A 27,979-nucleotide genomic window follows, 5' to 3' on the forward strand; every position below is an offset into this window, starting at 1 on the left:
TACTTATAAAACTGAAACCTGTGTTACTTTTTTCAGGATCTGTGTTTATTTGTATTTGTTCCAATGTTATTTAGTGTTTCTACTGGCAGAAACATACGTGGTCAAGACAGATGGTTTAAACAGTTTGCTAGACAGATAACACACATAGACGCTGTGTTTGACCCCACACACTGACGCTATATATAAACAAACCTGCGTGTGTGTGTGTGTGTGAGAGAGAGAGAGAGAGAGAGAGAGAGAGAGAGGCTCTGGGGAAAAAGGGATCAAGGTAGAACAGCAGAATGGACAAGACTTTCTCTGCCTTCTATTGAGTTTGGCTGCTAATTGCATCTATTTTTTAGTTCCATCGTCCTCCTCACTCTCATAGCTGCAGGGGAAGTCATATTGTCTGTGTGTGTGTGAGTGTGTGTGTATTTATCTATTTGCAGGGACTAAATGTCACCAGGATGACGAGATGACAGAAAAGGCCTGGGGACGTTTGGTGCTCCACACTAGTGATGTGCAGCTATTATTAGAAGAAGGAAAAGATCGCGGTTGTTCCTGGTGACAACCAAGACGCCTGAACCAAGAGAATCGACTGTGTACCAGCGACAAACTTTTTTTGCCTTCTGCTTTGTCACGGATGGTGTTAGCATCTCCAAAAGTAGCTCAAATGGGGCTCAAACTGCGTTACAGACATCCAAATTCAAAAGGTCTTCAGAAGTTCCATGTAATGAACGAGGAGGTGAAACTCCACTCTGCCCATTTTTTGTGGAGCAAATTTGCTAAAAGCAACCTGAAGTACATGGAAACACCACAATAGGACACTGCTAGCACGTGTTTTAAACATAATCTGTGGCTAGAAATCCTCACTGTTTCTGCATAAGGTTTAAGATTCACCTCAGGCAGTAAACGCCAGTACATTGTCATGAATGTACGACTATGTAAAATGAGATTAGCTGCTGTCTTTTGAGGCTAAAGTTAGGTTTGGGTTGGTGGAGCACAGCAGCCTTTAGCTACAGTCAGAAAAACCCTGAAAAGACTGAAATACAAGCTAGCGTGTATGCGTGCATGTGTGTGCGTGTGCGTGTCCACCTCCCTACAGCTGCAGGCTGGGCGGATTACCCGTCATACACACGGCCACTTTACACAAGTCGCTCTTTGAACAAAAGTCATGGATGGTATTAATGAGATGGTAATCCAGAGCCGTTTTCCCTCTGACAGAGGCAGAATGTGCTGAGCCGTCCCAACCCACCCCAACACTGTGGCCATTGTGCCGGCCGCTGGGCTGAGGCCTGGACCCAGTTTAAGCGGTTATCCTCTCTGTCGCTGAGCCTGCCTCAATATCCCCCCGGTCCCCATGAATAAAAATTAAAGCCCTGAATGGGTGGAGAGAAAAAGAGACAGAGAAGGGGAAAAAACAAAATGTTTCTTTGCGGACATCGTGGAGCACGGTGGGCTTTTTGCGGCTTTGGGTTCCCACCAGAAAATCTGACAAAGTCTCATCCACTGACTGTGCTCTCTCTCTTTCTATGTCTCTCTCAAAAAGAGACCACACAAACACTGAGGGGGGGTCCTGAACAATTAGGAAGTCAGGGAAGTTTGTTGTTTAAAAAAAAAGAGAAGAGAAGAGGAGATGATACCAAGAGAAAAGAAGAGAACAGAAGAGAAAGAGATGATACCAAGAGAAGAGATGATACCAAGAGAAGAGAAGAGAAAGAGATGATACCAAGAGAAGAGAACAGAACAGAACAGAAGAGAAGAGAGGAGAAGAGAAGGTGATCATAACAAGAGAAGAGAAGAAGATGATACCAAGAGAAGAGAAGAGAAGAGAAGAGGAGAGAATGGGACTATACCAAAAGTAGATACACCAAGAGAAAAGAAGGGAAGAGAAGGGAAGAGAAGAGAGGAGAAGAGAGAAGAGATGAGAAGAGACAAGACGAGAAGAGAAGGGGAGAGAAGAAAGGAGAAGAGATGAGAAGAGAAGGGAAGAGACGAGAAGAGAAGGGGAGAGAAGAGAAGAGAAGAGAGGAGAAGAGAAGAGGAGAGAAGAGGAGTAGAGAGAAGAGTAGTTGAGAGTTGAGGAGAAGAGGAGATTAGAGGAGATGAAAAGAGGAGAGAAGAGGAGAAGAGAAGAGAGAAGAGAAGAGGAGAGAAGAGGAGAAGAGGAGAGAAGAGGAGAAGAAAAGAGGAGAGAAGAGGAGAAGAGAAGAGAGAAGAGAAGAGGAGAGAAGAGGAGAAGAGGAGAGAAGAGGAGAAGAGAAGAGGAGGAGAGAAGAGGAGGAGAGAAGAGGAGAGAAGAGAGGAGGAGAGGAGTGGAGAGAAGAGAGGAGAAGAGAGGAGGAGAGAAGAGGAGAGAAGAGAGGAGGAGAGGAGAGAAGAGGAGAAGAGAAGAGGAGAGAAGAGAGGAGGAGAGGAGTGGAGAGAAGAGAGGAGAGGAGGTCTGGATTGTATACGCTGTACATATGAATCTAAGGTTAGCTTCTTATTCACCAGCGTCTTATTAGAATGTTTTATTCCACCCTAATTGGTGCTGCAACATTAACAGTATGAATTCCAAACAAAAAGCTCTGAATAAGAAGCCAAGATCAGTTTTCCTCAATGAACGTAGTAACGTACCTCAGCAAATGCCTCCATATTCAAGAAATACAGTAAACGTTGAGATGTTTAATTAGCAGCTAACAAGCAGCAAAGCAGAGCCACCAGAGCTGCTGCACTGCTGAATGGGTCCCAGCGATCCAACGCTGCGTCCCAAATCACACACTTCTGTACTCCACCTACTGCACTAGTAAGTGCACTTCTAATGGTGTATGCGCTTTTTGTGGCGTACAATTAGCAGTTCATGACACAGCAAGAATAACTAATAAAAAAGCAGGAAATCTCAGCTTAGACTTCTGCCTTCGTTTATCACTACAGCAACAGATCAAAAAATATCTTGCTGTTGTTGGAACGAAACCTCGCATCTCCAAAACGGTAACTTTACAGAAGAAGGAAAAAACCTACTTGCTTTGAATGTAAGTCAATGGAACCAGATGTCTTTCCAAGTCGTTTGTTTTGGTCTAGTCATGAAATTTACACACAGTGTAAAGAGCAACAGGCACTTTCAATGTGTCAAAAACTGAAAAATGAAAAACAAAAATTCAGACACAAGTTTTTTTTTTCCAACAGCAGCGATTTATTAAACACTCAAATATATCAGTTAATACACATTAAAATGTGTTTTAAACTGAGCGTTTATGGGAAAAGCATGTTTTCCTGCCGTTGGTGGATAGACTATGGCTTTATTATCTGCCAACAAGCCGCCACTGCGCTCCCAAACTCAATCAGCTGAATTTTAATGGTTTTGTCATGCAAGAGTTTCACAGTTCTAATGAGCTCATGAAAGTTTTAAGCGTTCTACTGAATCGGTTTAAACAGCTGTCCAACAAAGCTACTTGAAAGAACAATTAAGCATAACTTGCACACTTTTTAAAGATCACTATGAAGATGTTTTTTATTTCTATTTAGGTTAAGATGAAAGATTTCGATTTATCATGAGTTCACCACTCAAAGCACTACCGAAACAGAGTTTCCGTCTTGTTTTAGCCACGCCCCTGCATTCTAGAGCAGAAACTGAGACTGCATCCCTGTCCCTCATGGCCACATGGTGAGGGGTTAGATCCTTACTTTGACAAAAATGTGCCCTGAAAGTCTGAAAATCAGTATGTAACATTAAGAACTGTCGCTACCGAAACGCCGATTTTCAACATTTTTGTTTTACTGAAAAAAATATGATTTTACGTGTACAACTATTGAAAGCAGTGTCTGCTAGTCATGCACTGTCTAGTGTTTTTGAGTTCTACTCAAAATGAGTAACAGCTGTCACCCTGAAACATCTGGAAACATCTGGCAGTGTTTTGATTGTTTTGGTAGTGACATTGGGAATGGCAGTGAGTGGGAGTCTGGCAGCGATAGTGCATGGACTGTTTTGGTCACTCAAAGCAAAAGGATTTTAGTCTAAAAAATGTTTTGAACGAATAACTTAAGGATGACACTAAAAAAACACCAACCGTCTATATTTTGTGCAATAAATGGACGGAGATACGGCTAGTTGTGTTACGCTACATGGGCTTGTACAGGAAAAAGGAGGTGGGCTGGGTTGTGACGGATTTAAATGAACCCAGACGGCTTTAAGTTGCTTTAAGTTCGACAAACATGTCGAAACTTCGCACCAAAGTAGAGAGAAATGCCACACAGGAACTACTGACACTGAGATCAGCCTATTTTAGAACGGCAATGATTTAGCATTGATTAGAGAGAGAGAGGGAGAGAGAGAGAGAGAGAGAGAGAGAGAGAGAGAGAGTCCGGTGGTGTCATTGGTAAGGCCTGGAGGGTCTTTATAACAGTTCTAAAGTTTCCCTTTCTCTCCATTCAGGAGGTCCCTTGGAGCCCAGGCTTTTTCCCCCACTGTTGGTATTACAAAATCCCCATTCAATATAACCCTTGTCACCTGTCAACTAAGCCAGGCTGGTTTTCTAGGTCTTTATCCTCCACACACACACACACACACACACACAGAAGAAAAAAAAGTGAGAAGCTTAGCTTATTCGTCCACCCCCCCCCCCCCCCCCCCCCCCCCCCCCCAAATCCAGCCAATCCAACCTAGACACACACCACTGAAACCACATGTGTAGGATCTGTTACTCTTGCAGATTAAAATTCATTACCCTGTTCTTTTTAAGAAACGTTTACATTGCGTCGCTTATTGTTGGCCATTCATTGGACGGTTGGGGGGAGTTCTCATGAGCCCCCCACCCCCCCACGGGTGGCTGACACCTAATCCCCAAATCCGACCTTGTAAATTCGACTATACCCAACCGTCTAAATCAAACTGCTCCACAAAAAATGTTCAGCAATTGTAGTACTTAGTAAACGCAGCCACGTCTAAACATCTAATATCTAATACTGGACTACATTTCATTCTAAATAAAAGCATCAATTACCATCTTTATACATCACTTTAACTATCAAAATGCTACCCATCAATCCCACATCAAATATACTGACTATAAGAGCATTTATTTAGATGTTGTCATACTTTATAGCAATGTTATGAATGCTGTACTATATTGCTTATAACAACTCCCGTTATCAAATGATCACATTTTAATTTATCAAATAACAATCACTTGAATTTTTTATTCATTTTTGCTACCATGTACTCATCGACGCCACCTCAGAGCCAACAATTCTGCTAATGTTTTATAAATTACAACTGAAAATTGAAAGAACATGCTTAAAAAACATGGTTCTCCAAGGGATCCTTAGTAAAAGCAATGGCTCGTGAGTTCTACATAGAACCATTTGCATGCTTCCATAGTTCTTTGTCTGGTGAAATGGTTCTTCAGATGGAAGAATGTGTTGAAAATGGTTCTATAAAGCACCAAAAAAGGGGTTCTGTTATAGTTACCATGTCAAGCTTGTAACAACAGCAGAACCCTTTTTGGTGCTATACAGAAAGCTATACAACACATTCTCCATCAACCTGAAGAACGAGTTCACTATTTCATGCAAATGGTTCTACATGAGCCATTGCCTTCACTAAAGAACCCTTGAAGAACCATCTTTTTAAGTGAGTAATACGTTCACAAATCAGTGTTATTCAACAATGATCAAACACTCAGAGAGAAGGGGTTGATCTCTTTTTAACAATCTATGGGCAAAGAGCTCAAAGGTCGGAGACAAAAATAAAAGGCGGGAATGCTGTTCGCTCTGGAAACTGTGATGGAATTTTGCTCTGTCATCTACTTTGACTCAAGTCCAAAAACAGCCACCCCACAATAAGAGCATACAGCACTGTGTGAAAGTTTTTAGGCATCTAAGCAAATCTTTAAACACCTGACCTCAGCAGTGAGTTTATCCCAATATACATTAGAATAAAGTCGTATTCATAATTCAGATAAACATAAAAACAATAAAAAGTAACAAGAATTTCTCGGGTCCAGATTTTTCCTGGACACCTTCACAGCCGCCACAGAGACTCGTTAATATCATCAATGACATCATGAGCACAATTTACTGAGCACTGATTGGTCAAACCAGGAGCTGCTTTTTAACTACATATAATACTGGACTTCCTCGAGGAGGAGAGGCTTGGAGATGGGTAAACAAACACACCAACATCCAGAAAATCACTATATATATAAAATCATTATTAATTAATATTCTATAAATTTTGTTCATTCAAATATTAACACTTTTCTCTGCAAATAAACACAAGCTACACAAATAAATAGATTTTGAAAAAGTGTCTTGGGTGCCTAAGACTCACACAGTGCTGTATGAATAACGCTAATTGCTCATATGGAACATTTGATGTTTTTAATAAAAACCGCTTTGTGGCATAAAAGTTAACAAAAAAGACAGTTTTCAATTGTTTCTAATAAAAAAGCCTTTAAACTTTCTCCTCGAGTTCTCTTGTAAAGCAGATAAATTGATCATAAATGAAATCAATAATAATGAAAACAATAATAAAGAACTATCATCAAGCCATCAAGCCATCTACTGGTTGTTTTGACAGTTAAGTGAGTAATTTTTTTTTTAATGACCAAAGAAGAAAAATGGACTAAACAAAAATTCAATACAAAAACCTGGAAAGCGATTAATAAGAAAGTCATTAAAAAAATGATGTTATGGGATTAGTACTGCAGGAGTGGCCAGTAAGAGAATTTATGTTTTTGTTCTTTTTTATCCCATAATTGAGTTTGAGCCTTTGACTCTAAATCACTATTTGAGAACCCCAGAACCCTTCATACCTTTAGTACGGTTTAGTTCCACTGCTATTGAGAACTGAGCTAGAAGCCAAGCACCAAAGCACAAATACACCAGCTGTATCAGATGTGTGTGTGTGTGTGTGTGTGTGTGTGTGTGTAGTTAAGAAGCAGCTCCTGGTTTGACCAATCAGTGCTCAGTAAATTGTACTCATGATGTAATTGATGATATTAACGAGTCTCTGTGGCGGCTGTGAAGGTGTCCAGGAAAAATCTGGACCCGAGAAATTCTTGTTACTTTTCATTTTTTTTCTGTTTATTTGAATTATGAATACGACTTTATTCTAATGTATATTGTGATAAACTCACTGCTGAGGTCAGGTGTTTAAAATTTGCTTAGACGCCTAAAACATTCGCACAGTACTGTGTATATCTATGTATACAGATATTGCATATTGCTGTTGTCGGAGGAAAACCTTGTATCTCCATTTTTGTCATTTTTTAGGTTTTTGACATAAACTGAAAGCATCTGTTGTCCTTCACATTGTACGTACATTTCATGATGAAAGAACTAAAAGAAATGACCCAAAATCACTTGTAAAAACCTCTGGTTCCACTGATTTACATTAAAAGTAAAATAAGTTTTTTTCCATGTCTGAGATACAAGGTTTTCTTCTGACAACAGCCATATAAAACCGATATATAATATTCATACATTTAATATTAAATACATATGTTTGTAAAATTCATAAATCATTATCGAATTTTTTTTACTTATGGTTAAGACACTAATCACTAATGAGGCTAACTTAGGACTTTTTTCCAGGTAACGGAAGGACTTCCCACGTAAAGGAACATGTCACTTAGTCATGGACCCCATAGTTTAGAGACACAGATTACAAAAACAGGCCCAATTTTGATACGCTTGCTGTTTTCACGCAGAATTTGATTGAATCCATCACTGCTGCCAGTGGAGTAGAAGCTGCTCCAGTGAGTAATGTGGTACCTTGTGTCAAATGCTGCCATAAAAACGCCGTACTGCACATTTCCGAGACGGTCGAGGGGCAGCCTGTCCACCAGCTGTTCAAACTCTCCGTCGGAAATCACCAGTCCAAACCTGCGGAGAGAGTTTGAGAGAGGTCAGTGAAGGGTCAGCGAGAGGTCACCGCAGGCCGAGAGTCCACTCATCTGAGCTGGTTGGCGGAGAAGGCCGAGAGCATACGCCGCTCATTGACCCTCTTACACATTGCAGGGTCGGGAGGTCGAGAGGTCAACTGCCCTTTCCACCCAACCATGGCACCGAGCTGGACACACACTGACCAATCTCTCAATCGCACACCCACATCCCACCCCTACCTCTCAATCACAGGATTAAAGGTCTCTCTCTCACTCTCTCTTTCTCTATCACACACTCACTTACACACACGTACACTCCTACAAGCCAGAACCTTCACTCGGTCCAGAAAACACAGATAAAGACCAATTGATTTATCAAACATTATGAAGAACTTTGTCTGTATGTCTTTGGGCTCTAATAGACTTTGGCCCTCGCTGACCAAGAGAGTGGCCACAATTGGGAGAACTGGTAGTCCAGATGGATTATAGAACAGAATGACTTAAGATTATATAAAGAACAAACGAAGAGTTCACTCAAACAGCTTTGGACAGAGAACTGAGATTTGAAAGCAATAGCGCTGCTATGTCAGGCAAAAAGTTTGTTTGTGTCTGTAATAAAGGCGGTATAATCATAGATTATATGCACTGATATTTCAGCTGTGTGTAAAGGCCACTCCTGACAGTGTAGATCATCAAAAAAGAGAATGCAATATTAATGAATTTTGAAATTAAACCCTTCATATATACAAATATAAATCAAAGCAACCCCAAAAGGACCAGGACTTCACATTATAAAAAATTAAACATATACATTTTGAAGAAAACTACTGTATAATGAGTTTTGAATCTTAACTGTAACATCATGTTTGTATTTTTTACTTTTGCACCTCATTTAAAAGTGTGAGAACAATTCATGCCAAATGGATGAATGGAAACGACTCAGAATTAAATCTTGTTACATGAACTTACAGCACAGTTATGAATGTTTATTTCTTTTGTTCTATAAAGTTTTGTTATTGCACTGAAAATATGAAAGATTTATAATTAAAAGATTTAAAAAGGTATCATGAGGACTTCATACCGCAGTAACACTGGGTAAAAGTGGCCCAAATCCGATCCTTTTCTCCGTATATGACACAGATGTGTGTCAGTGTGAACAGCAAAAAACGCCCTGAATCTGACATTTTCAATTCCGATCTGAGCCGCTTTCATATGTGGGACTGAAATCCGATCCGTTTCCGATCTGCGGCAATGCGACTCAGTCTGAACAGCCAGATCGGAATACATGCGACTTTTATGTCAGTCCAACTCGACATTTGTCATCATTTCGCGCTACTGAGACTCATAAATATTAAGGCTGATGTTTCTGTATCAAAAAAATAGAGGCGACTCATCGCAGCCGCTCCGGGCTTTGAAGAGGTTTAGAACGAAACAGCCGAGTCAGGCCGGAGAAGCCCGAGGCTGCAGCGCCAGAGAACAATTTAAACAATCCGAGGACACGAACTAAAGAAGTGACCGAATAAGAAAAGCCCTTTTAACGGTGAACTCGAACACACTGTGGGTGAGGAGCCCAGCTGTGAACTTCATAACAGCTCCTGTTATGCTGGCGAAGACGAAACCGGGAGCGACTAGTTTTCTCTAGTCGTCATGATTGTTCACCTCTGGTCTGCTCTGCTGTGTAAACGTAGCCTAAGTCATCAAGCTGTGTTAGTTAAAGGTGAATCCCGTCATTTTCTTCAAACATTTCAGCATAACTGATTTTCATTCAGAGCGGTTTGGTGTGAAACGCTCCATTCTAGAGAAATGTACGCACTCAGAATTGTTCACAGTGATGGTGATAAGAACCAGACATCTGAAGCGATAACGTCTCTACAAGCTCCCTCACAGAAGGTTTTACTTTATTAAGTAAAGTTTGCCTAAAGCATAACCTATTTTACGGTTTACTATTCATGTACTGTTTTTTGGTAGTGCATAAAATGGCCTTGTAGACATAGTGACCCCCGGTTCCTATCAGCACCACTGTGAAGAAATCTGAGTCTCTACAATCAACTGTTTCATACCAAGCCACTCCGAATGACTGTTTACATCTCAGCTCTGAAGAAAAATCTGTAAAATTCCCTTTCAAATTAGGAGATGGGTTGAAAAATTGAGAAGAGGAGAGGAGTTGTAGAGAAAAGAAGAGGCAAAGACGAGACAAAAAGAAAAAGAGAAAGGAGAAATTTGTACCTGTGCTCCACAGCTGCCCTGAACTCCTCTTGACTAATGATCCCCTTATTGAGCTTATCAATCTTCCTACAAGCACACACACACACACACACACACAGACAGAGAGAGAGTTCAGTTAAAAAGCCTTCTATGCTTCTCAGTGCTATTAAAAAGCATTGAACAGATGAATCAACCCAGCACTACTCCAGCAGATGAATGGTCTTCGGTAATAGAGGCATGGAGCCAGAGCTACTGAGAAGCACTTCACATGCACACAGAGATATTAGGCTTTAATGAACATTCTCAGTTTAAAACGCCCTGTGAGTGTTTCATTCATACGGCGACATTTTAATTAAACACCCAAGAGGCCCTATCTGCCTTTGACCTCCGAGATACAATGGCCTAGTAAAGACATTAAGAGAGGGGAAGGCACCTGTAAATACTTCTGAAATGTGTTAATGGCCACTTATTGCCACACAGAATAGTTCAAAGACAGACAGGGCAGAAAGAAAGAGACAGAAAGAAAGAGGGGGTGGTGTACTCACTGAAAGGTTTCTAAGAGAGAGAGATACTCAGCGTGCAAGAGGTGAGTGAGTCTGGCCTCTACTTCAGTCACAGAGGAACCGTGACGGATGTCTTCCATGGAATGAAACCTGCCCGAGCACAAAATAATAATCTATTAATAATATCAGCAACATCAACAATAACAATACTACCAAAAACTAAGGACCAATACAAGCATGAGCAGCAGCAGAAGCAGTAGATTTTGACGTAATGTTATGCATTAACTAGAAAAGTGATTGTGCGGCTTAAAGGGGAACTCCAGTGATTTTGTGAAATTAAGTAATTATTTAATAGTTTAAATGTAAACAAAACCCTTCAGAGTAGTTTGGGGTGAAATACGCCTTTCTGGAGAAATTTACTGAGTCAGAATTGCTCACCGTTGCAGTACTAGAAACCATGTCTACAATACAAGTATCACCATTTTATCTGTTATCTGGAATGACCAGTGAACTTACATGTAACTTGTATGTTTTAATATGTCACTTTTAATAGTAAAATAGTGCTAAGCAGAGCTAAATACGTTTTCTTAGGGTACCGTTTTTTCCTTACAACACTGTGAATGTACCTCTCTGCTCTGAGCATGTTTTGGATAACAGTTTGACTGCAGAGCCTCGGGTTTAACTGGAGTCAAGGTAAGAAACGCGCGAGTGAAATACATTAACTTTCTTCATCGTTAGTCACTGTACATATACCACTGTTAGATATTAGCTTAGAACTGAGTGTCTAAAGTAGGTCACGTAAAAAAAATATATCTACCTCGCTGTCCTACCTCCTGGTAAGTAGAGCAGCAACTAACTTTGGGGTAGTCGTGGGCTGGAGGTTAAGGATCTGGCCCTGTGACCGGAAGGTTGCCGGTTCGATCCCCTTGGCTGACAGTCCATGACTGAGATGTCCTTGAGTAAGACACCTAACCCCCAACTGTTCCCCCGGGCGCTGTGGATAGGGCTGCCCACTGCTCTGGGCAAGTGTGCTCACTGCCCCCTAGTGTGTGTGTGCTCATTAGTGTGTATGTGGCGTTTCACTTCATGGATGGATTAAATGCGGAGGTGAAGTTTCCCCGCTTTGGGACTAGTAAGTATGACTTAAAGTTAAACCAGTTCATTTCATTCACTCTGGGTTGACTGGGTTGTTCAGTCTCTCCCTCTCTTCTTCAAGCCGCTGTAACTCCTTTGTGTATTCTGGCTCAAACTGATATGGATCTACAACATTTAGGAAACAGACCTCCTCAAAATCCTCCTTATACTCCACAATCTTCCAAAATAGGTAAGAAAAAAAGCGTAAAAATAATCTGTAATTAAAACCTGCTGCTGGTGTTTGTGCTAAATCGCCTGTTAAAGGCCAGTAACAACAGAAGCACGTTAGCTCGCGTGGACTGATCTCGGTTGAGATGCGGTTTTTAAAAACACTGAAATAAGCCTGGAGTAATAGTTTATACTAAAAATACGTTTTGGGCCAAAACTTTATAACAAAACTAACCCAAAACAATGTCTCAGGGACCAAGCAACACAATCATAACCATTTTGTGTGTAAACCTTATGGGATCGAGCCTTTAGGGCCACCGAATGCGTCGGACGTTTGGTTCCTAGTATTACAATGGTGAGCAATTCTGACTCTGTAAATTTCTCTAGAAAGGCGCATTTCACACCGACCTACTCTGAATGATTCTGTTCACATGTAAACCATTGACAATGGAGTAATTTTGCAAAATTGGTGGAGTTTCTCTTTAAACAGTTGCGATATGGTTGCTGCCAACTGGGTACTATAGTATGCTTGGTGGTTGCTAACATATTGATTGCCATTTGTTAGGGTTTCCCAGTTGGTTGCTAGGTGGTTACTATGGTATCCCATGTTGTCGCTAGGGTGTTGCTAGGCAGTTGCTATGGTATTGCAGATGGTTGCTTATGGTCTATTCTATGGTATCACACATGGTTATTAGGGTGTTGCTAATGGACTTGACTCATGGTGATAGAAGCTGGGTGCACAAAACGTTTGCACCCTATTCATTCCTATAGGGAAAAACTGTCATTCAATGAAGGTTGGATCAAACAGCATACATGTACACAAGCACAGCATTCCCGATCTGCTTTGTAATAAGCAACTGCTAATTAATGGATGTTTATATAATTATTTTTAAAATAAATAACGATATAATTAGTCTTGGCTCCTCTCAAAGTTTCTTCCTCTTAGGGAGTTTTTCCTTGCGGCTGTCACCATTGGCGACGCTCACTGGGGGCCTGGACCCAGATGTTTTTCTGTAAAGCTGCTTTGTGACAACACCTGTTGTAAAACGCGCAATATAAATAAACTTTGGCTTGACTTCACTATTTATTCTATTATTAACAATAATACAGTTAATATTAACAGTCAAAGACGTTCTAACTTTGCTGTTATTTCACCGTAACATCACAGGTTTTTCACAAACACTGTATGACTCCGCTGAGAAGCCGTTGCTAAGCAATGACTTTGACAGCTGTAGGAGACGCTCGAGCCGTTTGAACCTTTTTACTTTGCCAAAAACAGAAAACGGACGCTGTTAAGATCACAATTGACCAACAGCCGATTTGGTCAGACTCAGACAGGTGAAGACGAGACCACACTAAATTCCCAAACTGTCAGTTTGTCTGTAAGGAGCTGGAGAACAAACTGCCGGCTGAGCAGTGAGTGGGCGGAGCTCGTTACTCTGACGTAGCAACAAGCTGCTCATTAAGGAGCTATAATTAGGAGGAAGGAGCTGAACATTAAAACATTTTAAACGCCACGTTCACGGCCAGTTTATTAATTTCTTACGGTATTTATTTAACTGCTGTATTAAAGCAGTAGAGCACTCGAGGAGGGAGTTATCACCAATAACATCACGGCTGTGATGATCTACGGGCACCAGATCACAGCCGGGATGGTATTCTGCGATAACACACTCCCTCTTGGCTCTACTGTTTAACTGAATCACAGAATGATAAAAAAGTTAAAAAAAAAAAAAAAAAAAAACAGCAAAGTATAGTACAGCTGTATTTTTCCATACATTCTATATTATAGGATTACTGTAATATATCATATTATTTTACATGCTTTATAGAACTACTTGATACTACTCTGAATAGGCCTGACCACATGGAGTCTGACATTTGTGACTGCTGTACCCACATATGTGCATCATTTTATTAACTTCATGCTTTATTTCAAATGTTCAAAATCTATATTTTAGTATAAACATACAGTGCTTTACTTTAGGAAAGTAGAAGATACTACTGAGTGTTATGTTACGAAACCTAAAGCTGACGGAGCTTGTACAGAGAACTATACATTTTCCTTTCACGGGTCACTAGATATATTCAAAGACAACTGCATATACCTTTGCAGGTATAACAGCTTCAGCTCTTCTGGGAAGGCTTTCCACAAGGGTTAGGGGTGTTTATGGGAATTTTTGACCGTTCTTCCAGAAGAGCATTTGTGAGGTCAGACACTGATGTTGGACGAGAAGGCCTGGCTCACAGTCTCCGCTCTAATTCATCCCAAAGGTGTTCTATTGGGTTGAGGTCAGGACTCTGTGCAGGCCAGTCAAGTTCTTCCACACCAAACTGGCTCATCCGTGTCTTTATGGACCTGCTTTGTGCACTGGTGCGCAGTCATGTTGGAGCAGGAAGGGGCCGTCCCCAAACTGTTCCCACAAAGTTGGGAGCAGGAAATTGTCCAAAATCTCTTGGTGCTGAAGCTTTAAGAGTTCCTTTCACTGGAACTAAGGGGCCGAGCCCAACTCCTGAAAAACACCCCCACACCATGATCCCCCCTCCACCAAACTTTACACTCGGCACAATGCAGTCAGACAAGTACCGTCTCCTGGCAACCGCCAAACCCAGACTCGTTCATCGGATTTCCAATGATTGGTCACTCCAGAGAACACGTCTCCACTGCTCTAGAGTCCAGTGGCGGCGCTTTACACCACTGCATTCCACGCTTTGCATTGCACTTGGTGATGTAAGGCTTGGATGCAGCTGCTCGGCCATGGAAACCCATTCCATGAAGCTCTCTACGCTGTTCTTGAGCTGATCTGAAGGCCACATGAAGTTTGGAGGTCTGTAGTGATTGACTCTGTAGAAAGTTGGTGACCTCTGCGCACTATGACCCTCAGCATCCGCTGACCACGCTCTGTCATTTTACATGGCCGACCACTTTGTGGCTGAGTTGCTGTCATTCCCAGTCGCTTCCACTTTGTTATAATCCCACTGACAGTCGACTGTGGAATATTTAGTAGTGAGGAAATTGCACGACTTTACTTGCTGCACAGGTGGCGTCCGATCACGGTACCACGCTGGAATTCACTGAGCTCCTGAGAGCGACCCATTCTTTCACTAATGTCTGTAGAAGCAGTCTGCAGGCCTAGGGGCTCGGCTTTATACAGCTGTGGCCATGGAAGTGACTGGAACACCTGAATTCAGTGATTTGGGTGACTGAATACTTCTGGAAAGATAGTGTACATATACATATACTTACACACCGGGGAAGACTTTTTGCAGTAGATAATGAATCACAAATTTATAGAAATCCCCAATAATGCAAACCCATTTATTGTATACAGTAAGCATTAAGTAAAAAGCATGCCTTAGTACCAAAAACCTTCCAAGTGTTGTTTTGAAAAGTGAAAATTTTACATCAATAAGAACTGTAGTTTTGGTGACGGTGGTGGTCCCTCCTGCTGATCTGACCAGTACATTTTTTTAAAAGCTGCATCATGAAGTTTGAGTTTACATTACATTTATATCTCGTCTTCTTGTGTGAGTTTATCAGCCAGTTGCAAAGCAGAAATCTGATTACTGTCTGACTCATGCAGACCCAGACTTTTCCCATTATCTGATTACTCAGGTGCATGTGTTGATCAGATTACTAACAAAATCTGATTTTCTGCAGTTATCAGATTATTAAGTGAATGTAAACACACTCACTGGTTTTAAGATCTAATTTTGTACCTTCAGGAAGTTTTTCCCAGAGGAAAAGTACATATTTGTACTTTTTCATGTTATAAAACAGAACAACAAAAATTCTGGAGATGAAACAGTATGTGTGTCAATGCAACCTTAAACACAATTAACTGCAGTGGAATATGGTACAATTATATTCCCTTAACTAAAAGTACTGCAGATATACCCTTGGGGGTACCACCCCAGCGACAGTTAACCATTTAGCACCTAAGTGCTGTTTTGCTACTGCTTCGTTAACCTCTTGGTGTAAAGCCAGGTTACATAACCTTATTTTAAGACTGTATTTCATAGTGATATTAGTGATTTTACCAACTTTCAGACAACGGAACAGCATCTATGATGCCAGGCAAACCAGCTCAGCAAGGGGGACCACCACAGTCACCACATTATCACATGAGCTGTGGCTACTGTTAACGAATTCCGATCAAATCCGATTTAATGCTGTTACTGCTGTGTACAACCAAACAGGTTGATTAAAAGGAAAACAAGGCAAGAAAATCTCCAGTCTTTGCATTTTTATCAGCCATTATGTGAAATGTTGTGATCAGGGGCACTAGCCAATAGGCACTGTCCACCCCTGCTTACATACCAACGTATAAACAAACTCACATTTAACCAAATCTAAAAAAGTAACTGTTTTCTAACCCGCAAGCCGACTATTTGTCAACCAACAAATCCTTTGAGCAAACACACACACACACACACACACACACACTCGCATGGGCCTTTAACACTCCTAACCACCCAGATCCTTCCCCAGAAGCCCCAGCCAACAGCCTCAGCAACCGTCTCCACGGCGACAGAGCCCTTTCCTGGTCGCACTATTTGCCGTTTCTTTCCTTCAGTTGTCCCCAAATCCTTTAAGCTGTGGACCTCAGCTGCTGGCCCGGCCTGACCCAGGGCACAGCAGAACTATGGCCGTAAGCCTGTTACAGCCACTGTTAGTTTGAGTACAAGAGTTAGCAGCCAAAATCTGTGTGGCTGTGTGTAATTTGGGAATCCTGTTAGCAGAGAGGCGGTTTCATGAAGTGAGGAGAATTTTTTTTCCTCAGACTGTTTGCTTTGTTTGATGAGCTGCTGCTTTTGTAACGGAGAGGTGAGAGTTTGACTTGATATACACTGTATGTACAAAAGACTGCAGTCACCTGCTCCTCTAACGCTTCTCCGGAAATCAAGAGTTCAGGGGTAAGCCAGGAGACATCAAGAGTTCCGCTGCACTTACACCTCTACTCTTGGGGAGGCTTTATACTAGAATTTGAAAACATTTCTGTAAGGATATTATTGCATTCAGCCACAAGTGCATTAGTGAGGTCAGGTACTGATGTTGGATGATCAGCTCTAAATCACACCAACTCATCCCAGCGGTGTTGGACGGAGCTCCATCGCTCCAGAGATTGCAATTCCACACCCCTCTAGCCAATTCTTGGTACTAGGCTTGGTGACCTTAGGTTCATATGTGGCTTTTCCAGACTGCCCCATTATGTTGGTAATACTTTCCTCTTAGAGACTTGCTACCTGACAAAAATACCCCCAAAATATCGGGTTTCTTGTAAAACACTGGCCTTGGGTCGAGCTTTGGGTTTGTTTCTAATGAGTGACTTTTTATTTAGTGGATCTTTCTTATATACACATACATACAAAGCTTGGGCATCCCTGGTCAAATTACATGTTTTATGATTTCCTTAGAGAAAATATCCACATATTTTAGTGCACAATTACTGTTTATATACTGAATTTAAAGTAGTGGAAATGTGTGGGACCTTTAAGAGGTTTTGCTTCATTTCTTCCAATTGGCTAAAATTAACAGCAAAAAATTACAGTTGAGCTCCAAAATTCTATGAAAATGACATATTTAAGTTGGTTCAGTGCTGAGGATGTGTTTTCTATTTTCACTCAATTTGACCAGGAGTGTTCAGACTTTTGTAAATTCATATGACTGTACATTCCCATGCAAAAAAATGGAATATAATGGACTTTACTGATGGATTTGAGCTGGTCTAGAGCCCAGATTTAAGCCCTATAGCGAATATTTGATCCCACGTTAACACAAACTAGCTTGGCAATGTTTAGAACTGTTTGGAGTCATCAATGCTAAACAGAGAAATACTGAATCTCCTTTCTGTTAAAGGTTGTCTTCAAATTTACCTACAAGACTTCCACATTTAAAGGATTCAATATCCCATGAGATTATTTTATTTTCTTTGTTTTTTTAATTAGATTAAATTCATATTTTGAGCAAATGTAACTGCTTCACCAGCTCACCAAACAAATTTATGAGTAAATAAATAGGGAAAGGAGTGTCTAGTTGAGTGTAATGATGTCTGACCGGTGTTGGGGGTTGGAGATGATCCTGTGCGTGATGCCATCTTGGCTTCGGTCCTGAAATTTGCGGAGGAAACGTGTGTAGTCCACACCGCCCTTCCGGAGCTCCACACCACAGCGGGAGAGGAAGAGCCCCAGGTGCTCTCTCTTCAGCTGCAGGTCAAACGTTGCAAGCACCTGTAGGAAATCTTCACCGCTCACCTGTGTGCGGGAAACAGCGTTAACAGAATAACCTGTATGCAAACAATAGTTGCATAATACCTATATTACCTATACAGAGATATCAGTATCAGTACAGAAACAGATTTACATGCACAGACACACCTGTATTCTAACGATGATGAATGCATGGATCCGCTGAAACAGACTTCTAAGTAATAAATACTAATTCATTTATCGTTCAGTTCCTACTTGTGGTGATGTACGGATGAAATATACAAACTGACGTTAAGTACTGCTAGAATGGGGTTGTAGAATAGATGCGTAAAGGTTTAGAATAGAGGTCTGTGTGGGACTGATTTATTTAGTCCTACTCCTACAAGATCTCGCCTGCTACCTAAAAGTTTTGTCCCGCTCCCGCTTGCAGTCCCGTATATCTGGCTTTCTTCTAGTCACAACTGAAAATGACCGTTATACGATAAACATGCTGTAACGCGGAGCAATGAGGAGGTGGACGCATGTGCGGAAAAAAGCAAGATTTATTCCGGGCAAATCAAAAATCAGGGTCGAGACGGTCCAGGGTCAGAGAGCCAACACGGACAGCAGGAGGGACAGACATGACGAAATAAACACAGAATTCCAAACAATACAAACGCATCAGACTTCAAACAAAACATCCAACAAATCAAACAAAGACCAGGCAGAAACTCTGGAAAACACAGGGCTTAAATACAAACAGGGATAACGTGGGTTAACAGGACACAGGTGGAAAACACAGGTGGGAAAAATCAGAGGCAGAGGCAGAAAACAAGGGGGCTGGACTGGGAAGGAATCAAAACAAAGAAAGCACATGGACTAGACCAAAATAAAAAGCACATGGAAGACTGGGACACAAGCACATGAAGGAGTGGGAGGGGCCAATCGTGACACATGCCATTTAGCCAGTTTAACTGCCGCGTATTCACTTATATCAACCTGTGACTGTCTGAGGCCTCTGCCGTTTCTGTAGCCTACAAATGGAATTCATATGTTGTTCATGTGATTGCTTGTTTCTATTTAGAACCAGTTCAGAACTTCTATTCAGTTTTTCCACTGTCTGTATTTTGCTGTTAGATGTTTTTTTTATATGCTCAGTATTAAGTGACATATATATATATTATTTCACTTTGGCTATTCATTTGTTTGCAGGATATCTTAACACATGTTGTGTAGTCCCACTCCCACCCACACTGGACAGGGTAACCGTCCACTCTAGTGTGTCACACAAAAATTAGCACTGTACGGCGCCTAATTTCTGGATTTTAATAAAACTTATAAAGGAATTGAGCACCTGTCTAATGTCCTCTGCTGTAAATGAGTATGGAAAGAACAGTTTTTCACTTTTTCCCTCTTCTTAACTCTATTTATGTGTCCAGACAGAAAATCAGTACGTGATTTGCTATCCAAACAAAGTCCAAATCAAATCACTTTCTACCATCAGATATCAGTTCTGTACCTTTCCACATCCATCTGGGTCCCGCTTATCAAACTCTGCCTTCATCCTCTGAACACCTGCCCTGAACCTGTCCTTCAGCCACGTTTCCATAGCAATGGATGCCTGACGCTCCTCTTCCACCGTTGAGGGTGGCATATCTGGGACTGGAGCAAAGCATGACAGGAAAAAGTTGGTTTTGAATTGAACAGATAACAATAATTATAATATCAGTTAATACAAACAAGACAAACATTAATGTTAACTTTATTTTAAGATAACAAAGATCTATATAAAATCATGAGTTCTGTATAAAACCATTTCATGATTAAATTTCTTTGTGAGGTGAAATGGCTTTTCAGATCGATGGAGAAGGTGTTGTATATGATCCTACGAAGAACATTTTGAAAATGGCGTTTTTCTATTGTTGCGATGTCAAGCTTGTAATAATAGAAGAACCCTATAAAGCTGGATAATAATAGCTGCATAAATAGAAGCATTCCCTTTTCTAAGGAACCCTTTAAAGAGCCATCTTTTTAAAGAGTGTGGAACACTATATATATATATATATATATATATATATATATATATATATATATATATATATATATATATATATGAACTATATCTCTTCATATTTTCATAAAGACAAAAATAATCATGGTTACAATAACACAAATAATGCCAACACTAGTACAGCCCATAAAGACAGTGCTCCCACCATCCCTGGACTCCCACCAGTTTGCATACCGTGCAAACAGGTCGACTGAGGATGCAATTTCCACTGCTCTTCACTCTGCCCTCACCCATCTGGATGAAAGGAACACCTACATCCGCATGCTGTTCATCGACCTCAGCTCTGCTTTTAACACGGTCATCCCAACTAGGCTGGTCACCAAGCTCAGCGACCTGGGAATCAGCACCCCCATGTGTAACTGGGTTTTGGAATTCCTGACAGACCGACCCCAATCTGTGAGATTGGGCAGTCATATGTCTACCACCATCACCCTGAACACTGGTGTGCCGCAAGGCTGTGTGCTGAGCCCTCTGCTCTTCTCCCTGTTCACCCACGATTGTGTTCCTCTGCACACATCTAACATCCTCATCAAGTTTGCAGACGACACCACAGTGGTTGGCCACATCAGGAACAACGATGAATCGGCCTACAGGGAGGAGATCCAGCACCTGACTTCCTGGTGCACCACCAACAACCTCATCCTGAACACAGGCAAAACCAAAGAACTCATCGTGGACGATCGGAAAACCAAGGGCTGCACACACTCTCCTGTCTACATCAACGGAGCAGAGGTAGAACGTGTGTCCAGCTTTAGGTTCCTGGGAATCCACATCTCGGCAGACCTTTCATGGTCCTTCAACACCTCCCATCTCATCAAGAAGGCACAGCAGCGTCTTTACTTCCTGAGGAGACTAAAACAAGACCGGCTGTCTCCTCAGATCCTCACAAATTTTTACAGATGCACCATCGAGAGCATACTGACCAACTGTGTGACCGTGTGGTACAGTAGCTCCACTGTGGCAGAAAGGAAATCCCTGCAGAGGGTAGTAAGGACTGCTCAGCGCATCACAGGCATGCAGCTCCCTGCCATCAAAGACATTCACCACCAGCGCTGTGTGCGCAGAGCACACAGCATCATTAAGGACCCCTCCCACCCCAACCACAAACTGTTCAACCTACTTCCATCCAGGAGGAGATACAAGAGCATCCGGGCCAGAACCAGTCGGCTCAGGTCCAGCTTCTTTCCCTCCACAATCACTCTGCTGAACTCCACACCTCGCTGATATCACTACCACTCATACTGCACACAGCGGACTATGAACACTGCCTTTCATACTACACTCACCAATCAGAGCTGTTGTTTTATTTTATTTTATTCATCATTATTACCACTGCACAAATGTAACATTCTACTGCCATGTAAATAACACATCGCAACAGTTATTCTATACAGTGTACATCTCCAACATGTTCATGTATATATCTACACATCTATAATCTATTTTTTTGCATATCTATAAGTAATTTATTCTATATACTGTAATGTTGCACTATGCCTATTTATTGCACACTTGCACAGTCTCTTTTTGCACTATTTGCTACTATTTGCACTTCTGGTAGATGCTAACTGCATTTCGTTGCCATGTACTTATACTGAGTAATGACAATAAAGTTGAATCTATCTATCTATCTATCTATCTATCTAATGCTATTATAATAATTTTTTTTACATATTAAACTGTTATTTGTCTTAGTAATTCATATGAATTTGATTTTCTAATGAATTGTGATGGCCACTGTAATAGTAGTTATGTTTCTCTTTTAAAAACGGTTTGTTCGTTATAAGAGTTTCAATATTTACGGCAGTTGTCCTGAGCTTTGGACGGTGAGGAGCACTGGTTGTTCTTGTTTGATGTGTGTAGGTTGCTTCTCTTATCCAGTCCGAGTTTCTGCAGTAGTACAGTGAGTTTCACAGCTCCAATTCCATTTGTGTCCAACCTAACAGACAGAGAAGTAACACAGCTGCTGTTTCCTTTCTTTTAGCATTCGTATTTTCACATACTGAAAGCACTACTGGGTCCTGAATGCATCTGTTGTACCGTTTCCATAACTGCTCAAATTCAGAGTTGCGCAGACGAAGCTTCAGTTTATCCAGAAGGTCCCTCAGTTGGGAGGCAGATATCCAACTCTGGCTGAGCGACTCTTTATCTGTGAGGTTTTCCACACACTCAAGAAATCTGTGAAGAGACATGAGGAACAAATCTGAAGGACAAATCTGAGAGTTGAAACTTTCATTGTACATGGCAGCAGGAATATATTACAGCTTTCCATAGCAATAAATATTCAGATAAGATGGAGACTCACACACAGTTGGAATGCAAAATGCATCTTGGTATCACTCAAAATACATGTCCAAGTTCATTTTGCAGAACTGTGTGCTACTCTATATGAACTTGTATTTATTTATATTTTTATATTTATATATGACGACATAGAAACACATATTTCTTAAACCTCTCAAAAACAGCTGTATGAGAAAAAACGGCTCAGCTTGAAGAACTGGATCTTTCTATGCTCCACTGTGTTTTTATCACTGAATAAAAGAAGCTCTACACTGCCTTTATGGATGGATGTACTGTGATGTTTCTGAGTAAGCGTGTGCACACAATCAAAAAGCAATTCATATGGCTGTGAAACATTTATTAGTGGTCTAAGCACCCAAGATGCTGGATCCCTATTGTTTTAAAACGATTTTTCTCTGCTAATATGGATGATGCTACAGTGGGGCAAAAACGTATTTAGTCAGCCACTGATTGTGCAAGTTCTCCTACTTAGAAAGATGAGAGACGTCTGTAATTTTCATCATAGCTACACTTCAACTATGAGAGACAACATGAGAAAAAAATCCAGGAAATCACATTGTAGGATTTTTAAAGAATTTATTTGTAAATTATGGTGGAAAATAAGTATTTGGTCAATAACAAAAGTTCAACTCAATACTCATAACCTTTGTTGGCAGTGACAGAGGTCAAACGTTTCCTGCAAGTCTTCAGCAGGTTTGCACGCACTGTAGCTGGTATTTTGGCCCATTCCTCCTGCAGATCTCCTCTAGAGCAGTGATGTTTTGGGGCTGTCGCTGGGCAACATGGACTTTCAACTCCCTCCACAAATTTTCTATGGGGTTGAGGTCTGGAGACTGGCTAGGCCATTCCAGGACCTTGAAATGCTTGTTACGGAGCCACTCCTTCGTTGCCCGAGCAGTGTGTTTGGGATCATTGTCATGCTGGAAGACCCAGCCACGTTGCATCTTCAATGCTCTCACTGATGGAAGGAGGTTTTGGCTTAAAATCTCACGATACATGGCCCCGTTCATTCTTCCCTTAACACGGATCAGTCGTCCTGTCCCCTTTGCAGAAAAACAGCCCCAAAGCCTGATGTTTCCACTTCCATGCTTCACAGTAGGTTTGGTGTTCTTGGGATGCAACTCAGCATTCTTCTTCCTCCAAAGACGACAAGTTGAGTTTTTACCAAAAAGTTCTATTTTGGTTTCATCTGACCACATGATATTCTCCCGATCCTCTTCTGGATCATCCATATGCTCTCTGGCAAACGTCAGACGGGCCTGGACATGTACTGGCTTAAGCAGGGGGGACACGCCTGGCACTGCAGGATCTGAGTCCCTCTCGGCATCGTGTGTTACTGAGGGTAGCCTTTGTTACTTTGGTCCCAGCTCTCTGCAGGTCATTCATCAGGTCCCTCCGTGTAGTTCTGGGATTTTTGTTCTCATGATCATTTTGACCCCACGGGCTGAGATCTTGCGTGGACCCCAGATCGAGGGAGATTATCAATGGTCTTGTATGTCTTCCTTTTTCTTATAGTTGCTCCCACAGTTGATTTATTCACACCAACCTGCTTGCCTATTGTAGAGTCACTCTTCCCAGCCTGGTGCAGGGCTACAATTTTCTTCCTGGTGTCCTTTCGACAGCTCTTTGGCCATGGTTGAGTTTGGAGTCTGACTGTTTGAGGCTGTGGACAGGTGTCTTTTATACAGATAACGAGGTCAAACAGGTGCCATTAATACAGGTAACGAGTGGAGGACAGAAGAGCTTCTTAAAGAAGAAGTTACAGGTCTGTGAGAGCCAGAAATCTTGCTTGTTTATGGGTGACCAAATACTTATTTTCCACCACAATTTACAAATAAATTCTTTAAAAATCCTACAACGTGATTTCCTTGATTTTTTTCCTCATATTGTCTCTCATAGTTGAAGTGTACCTATGATGAAAATTACAGACCTCTCTCATCTTTCTAAGTAGGAGAACTTGCACAATCAGTGGCTGACTAAATACTTTTTTACCCCACTGTATAATGGTGCTATAAAACTAAGTAGCAGTTTCTCAGCATCCAGACATTAGATCAAGCTGATCTTGCTTGCTTGCTGCATCTTTGAGCTTACTTATAAAGAGTTTTTGTGTTGAATAGAAGAAGCTGTTCCAGCATCAGTTTTAGAGTGTGATGTTGTGATGAAGAGAAGAAGCTGATCCAGGATCAGTTTTAGAGTGTAATGTTGTGTTAAAGAGAAGAGGCTGATCCAGGATCAGTTTTAGAGTGTAATATTATGTTAAAGAGAAGAGGCTGATCCACGATCAGTTTTAGAGTGTAATATTGTGTTAAAGAGAAGAGGCTGATCCACGATCAGTTTTAGAGTGTAATGTTGTGTTGAATAGAAGAGAGGAGGCTGATCCAGGATCAGTTTTAGAGTGTAATGTTATGATGAAGAGAAGAAGCTGATCCAGGATCAGTTTTGGAGTGTAATGTTATGATGAAGAGAAGAAGCTGATTGTGGATTGGGAGGTCAGGGCTCACCTGTTGCGAGTGGCTCCACGGAGCAGCATCAAGGTCATTGGGAGGCTCAGTGTGGTGAACGAGTCAGGGCCTCTTAGAGCATTGTATAACTCATCAAATGAAATGAGAGCTCTGTCAGACAGCTGCAGACTGAGAGAGAGATATTTACAATTATTCAAATATAATTTACAAAAACAAGCTCTAAAACATTTGTATCTTATTTTACTCAAACACTGCACCTTGCTTCATACCAATAAAGCCAACAGAACTGAACAGAGTTGCAGAGAACAGTTTGATACTCTGCAAGTCTTTCTTTGACCTGAAGGATAGATCTTCATCTTTGAACGCCAGCAGCTTGCAGAATGAATCATACAGAGGTGTGCTATTTACATATCATGTGCTTTCACATATATCCTCACATGTCTGAGTGCATGCAGAGCTGGGTTTCTTCATGGAATTATTCGGTCAGTACGTTTCGTTACAAAAATCTCTTATCATTTAAATGAAGCTCCACAAATTTGTGACTTTATTTTCTGTCTCTCACTGCTGCTCCAGTCCAGCACAAAACTGAAGCTAAACTTATCACTTATAAACACGTCCACTGCTGAGGCGTTTATTAGTTTGATCATCCCTTAAAAGAGATCAGCCAGTTTATCTTATCTTTAGTCTATTCAGAGTTTAGCAGGAGCTTCAGCCGTTAACTGAGGTCCTTTTTCGTCTAACAAGAACGTTTGCTACATTTTTCAGATTGTATGTTTCATATTCAATGGTGTAGGTGTTTTAAAAGTATTCCCCACACATTGTAAACAGGGAGAAGACTGTGGAGTATCTGGGCCAGGACCAGCAGACTGGGGGACAGCTTCATCCACCAGACTGTCAGGATGCTCAAGTCTCTCTCTCCCTACTTTACCCCCGGCAACCCCCAACCACACAAAGTTTGGACCAAAACACAGGTTCCTGACCCCCACTCCCCAGAGTACTGAACTCTGACATTCTCGGGGACTGTCACGCACCCGTCACTTTCTGTTACACACTCATCACTTTAACTGCTCCATAAGCTCCGTCTAACTGCACTACTGTTTATATCTGCACTATTTATACCCACAGACCTTAATCTGTACTTGCCTTATGTCATTTTAGTGCTAATTTCAGGACCTTCTTATATTTATATTATTTTTTATTATTCTGTTTTTCTACAATGGATGTTTATTTTTACGGTTAATGTTTTTTTAGTGTCTATTTAAATTCACATTTTTCCTGTTTACCGTCTATTTAATGTTATTGCTACACCATGGGATCTGAGCGTAACGCAGTTTCAGTTCACTGTATGTCCTGTACATACTGCAGTATTGACAATAAAGCTGACTTGACTTGAAGTATTCTGAATACTGCCTTTACTGAACATAGTTTGGACTGAATACAGATACTTAATATCTATATTCTGAATATGTATTCTATGAATATGAATATGTATACTTTTATTCTGCTACAACCCAAGCCCAAGTACATGTTACTTTTCCAGTACGCTCTGTGTCTCTCACCGCTGCAGAAGGAGTTTGAGCTGCTTGGCTGTGATGAGTTGTCTCAGGAATTTGGTGAGAATCAAAAGCACCACGGATCTGGTAACACAGAAACATCATACAGTGACTGTGTGTATGTGGGTGTGTTTGTGAGGGAAAATTACTGATTATAATTTCAATCACTATGTTAGTCAGCTTTTGTATGTCCGTGTACCTGTTGGCCACGGGTTTGCCTTCAGGATGGTTATGTTTGAACATTGTTTTGAGTGTGAGGGCTCCTGTGCTCTGAATCCGCTCCTTTAAACTGTCCTCCAGCTAAAACAGACATATAGATAAAGAAAGAGAGAGAGAGAGAGAGAGAGAGAGAGAGAGAGAGAGAGAGAGATAATGTCACACACTGTAACTAATGATCACTCTGCGTTAAAGGTGGGCAATATGAAAAACTATGTTGCAGTATTGAAATATTTTTTCACAATATATGACAAGTCATATAGACATATATATATATATGGATGTATATGTAAATATATGCATATATATATATATATATATATATATATATATATATATATATATATATATATATATATATATATATACACACATCCAGTACTGTGTGAAAGTCAGTACAAATTCACATTTTCAAAATCTATTTATTTGTGTAGTTTGTGTTTATTTGCCGAGAAAAGTGTTAATATTTGAATAAACAAAATTTATAGAATATTAATTAATAATGATTATGATTCATGATTAATTAACAATCATTAGTAATGAAAACGTCATTCCGAGGTCTGACATCTCTATATATCAACATCTATGACTTCATTCAATAACAACTTACACAGTCCCATAAACTGCACACCAATATACATATTTTTAGATATTTTATTTACTATCTCAGGGTTTGTTGGGAAGGTAAATTTTATTATAACTTCAGTATGGATATTAATTCCATCACATCATCATCCCTAAAGTTCTGCAGCTTTCTCAGTCTATGCTGAATCATCTACAGCTCTGTCAGTCATTCTGGACACACCTTCGTTTTCCTAATTTTCTCAAGGTTTCCTACAAACTGTCTGAAACGCTCAATGTGTACTAACATCAGATGAACTGCAGCTGTGTTTACTCTTTAGCGCAGTAAAATAAAAGTCTTTTTCAGACAGGCCTCTCTTTATACTCTCACTAGACTGCCTGTTTAGTCTACCGTGATTTGTCTTTGTGCACTGCCACATAGAAACTCCCTTGGTATTTAGACTGTACGACCTTTCATCTTAAATCGACAGTCTGAAGAACGTCTGACGCGTTTAATGCCACTTCGAATATAAATCTTAAATATAAGATTTTTATAGAAGTACCAATAATAGAAATCTCAATATATATAACATTTACACTATAATTACAGTTGTATGTGGAACATACGTGAAAATAAGCTCTGTAGGTAACACAGTTCTGCACGTTTTAATGCAAACTTTCTGTTTATTTGCTGAATTTAACAAACTGAAAGAAAATGCAATGTACAATATTGTAAATAAACAGAAGTTGTACAAATTAGTTCCCAGTA

The 27,979-nt window shown here is 40.7% G+C and overlaps 1 protein-coding gene across 1 annotated transcript in view; it reads right to left on the reverse strand.

The window, feature by feature from the left end:
• si:ch211-197n1.2 (EF-hand calcium-binding domain-containing protein 6) overlaps window positions 1-27,979 on the reverse strand; it is a 59,882-nt gene that overhangs the window by 23,425 nt on the left and 8,478 nt on the right. Inside the window, exons 3-12 of the mRNA XM_017681744.2 lie at window positions 26,633-26,733; window positions 26,440-26,517; window positions 24,920-25,048; window positions 22,155-22,292; window positions 21,917-22,053; window positions 19,563-19,705; window positions 17,913-18,109; window positions 10,595-10,702; window positions 10,071-10,136; window positions 7,735-7,845 (exon numbers count right to left, since the gene is read on the reverse strand). Of these exons, the coding sequence (XP_017537233.1) occupies window positions 7,735-7,845; window positions 10,071-10,136; window positions 10,595-10,702; window positions 17,913-18,109; window positions 19,563-19,705; window positions 21,917-22,053; window positions 22,155-22,292; window positions 24,920-25,048; window positions 26,440-26,517; window positions 26,633-26,733 (1,208 nt within the window). The remainder of the gene's footprint in view (window positions 1-7,734; window positions 7,846-10,070; window positions 10,137-10,594; window positions 10,703-17,912; window positions 18,110-19,562; window positions 19,706-21,916; window positions 22,054-22,154; window positions 22,293-24,919; window positions 25,049-26,439; window positions 26,518-26,632; window positions 26,734-27,979) is intronic.

Source organism: Pygocentrus nattereri, chromosome 22, assembly GCF_015220715.1.
Source record: "Pygocentrus nattereri isolate fPygNat1 chromosome 22, fPygNat1.pri, whole genome shotgun sequence".
Classification (NCBI taxonomy): domain Eukaryota; kingdom Metazoa; phylum Chordata; class Actinopteri; order Characiformes; family Serrasalmidae; genus Pygocentrus; species Pygocentrus nattereri.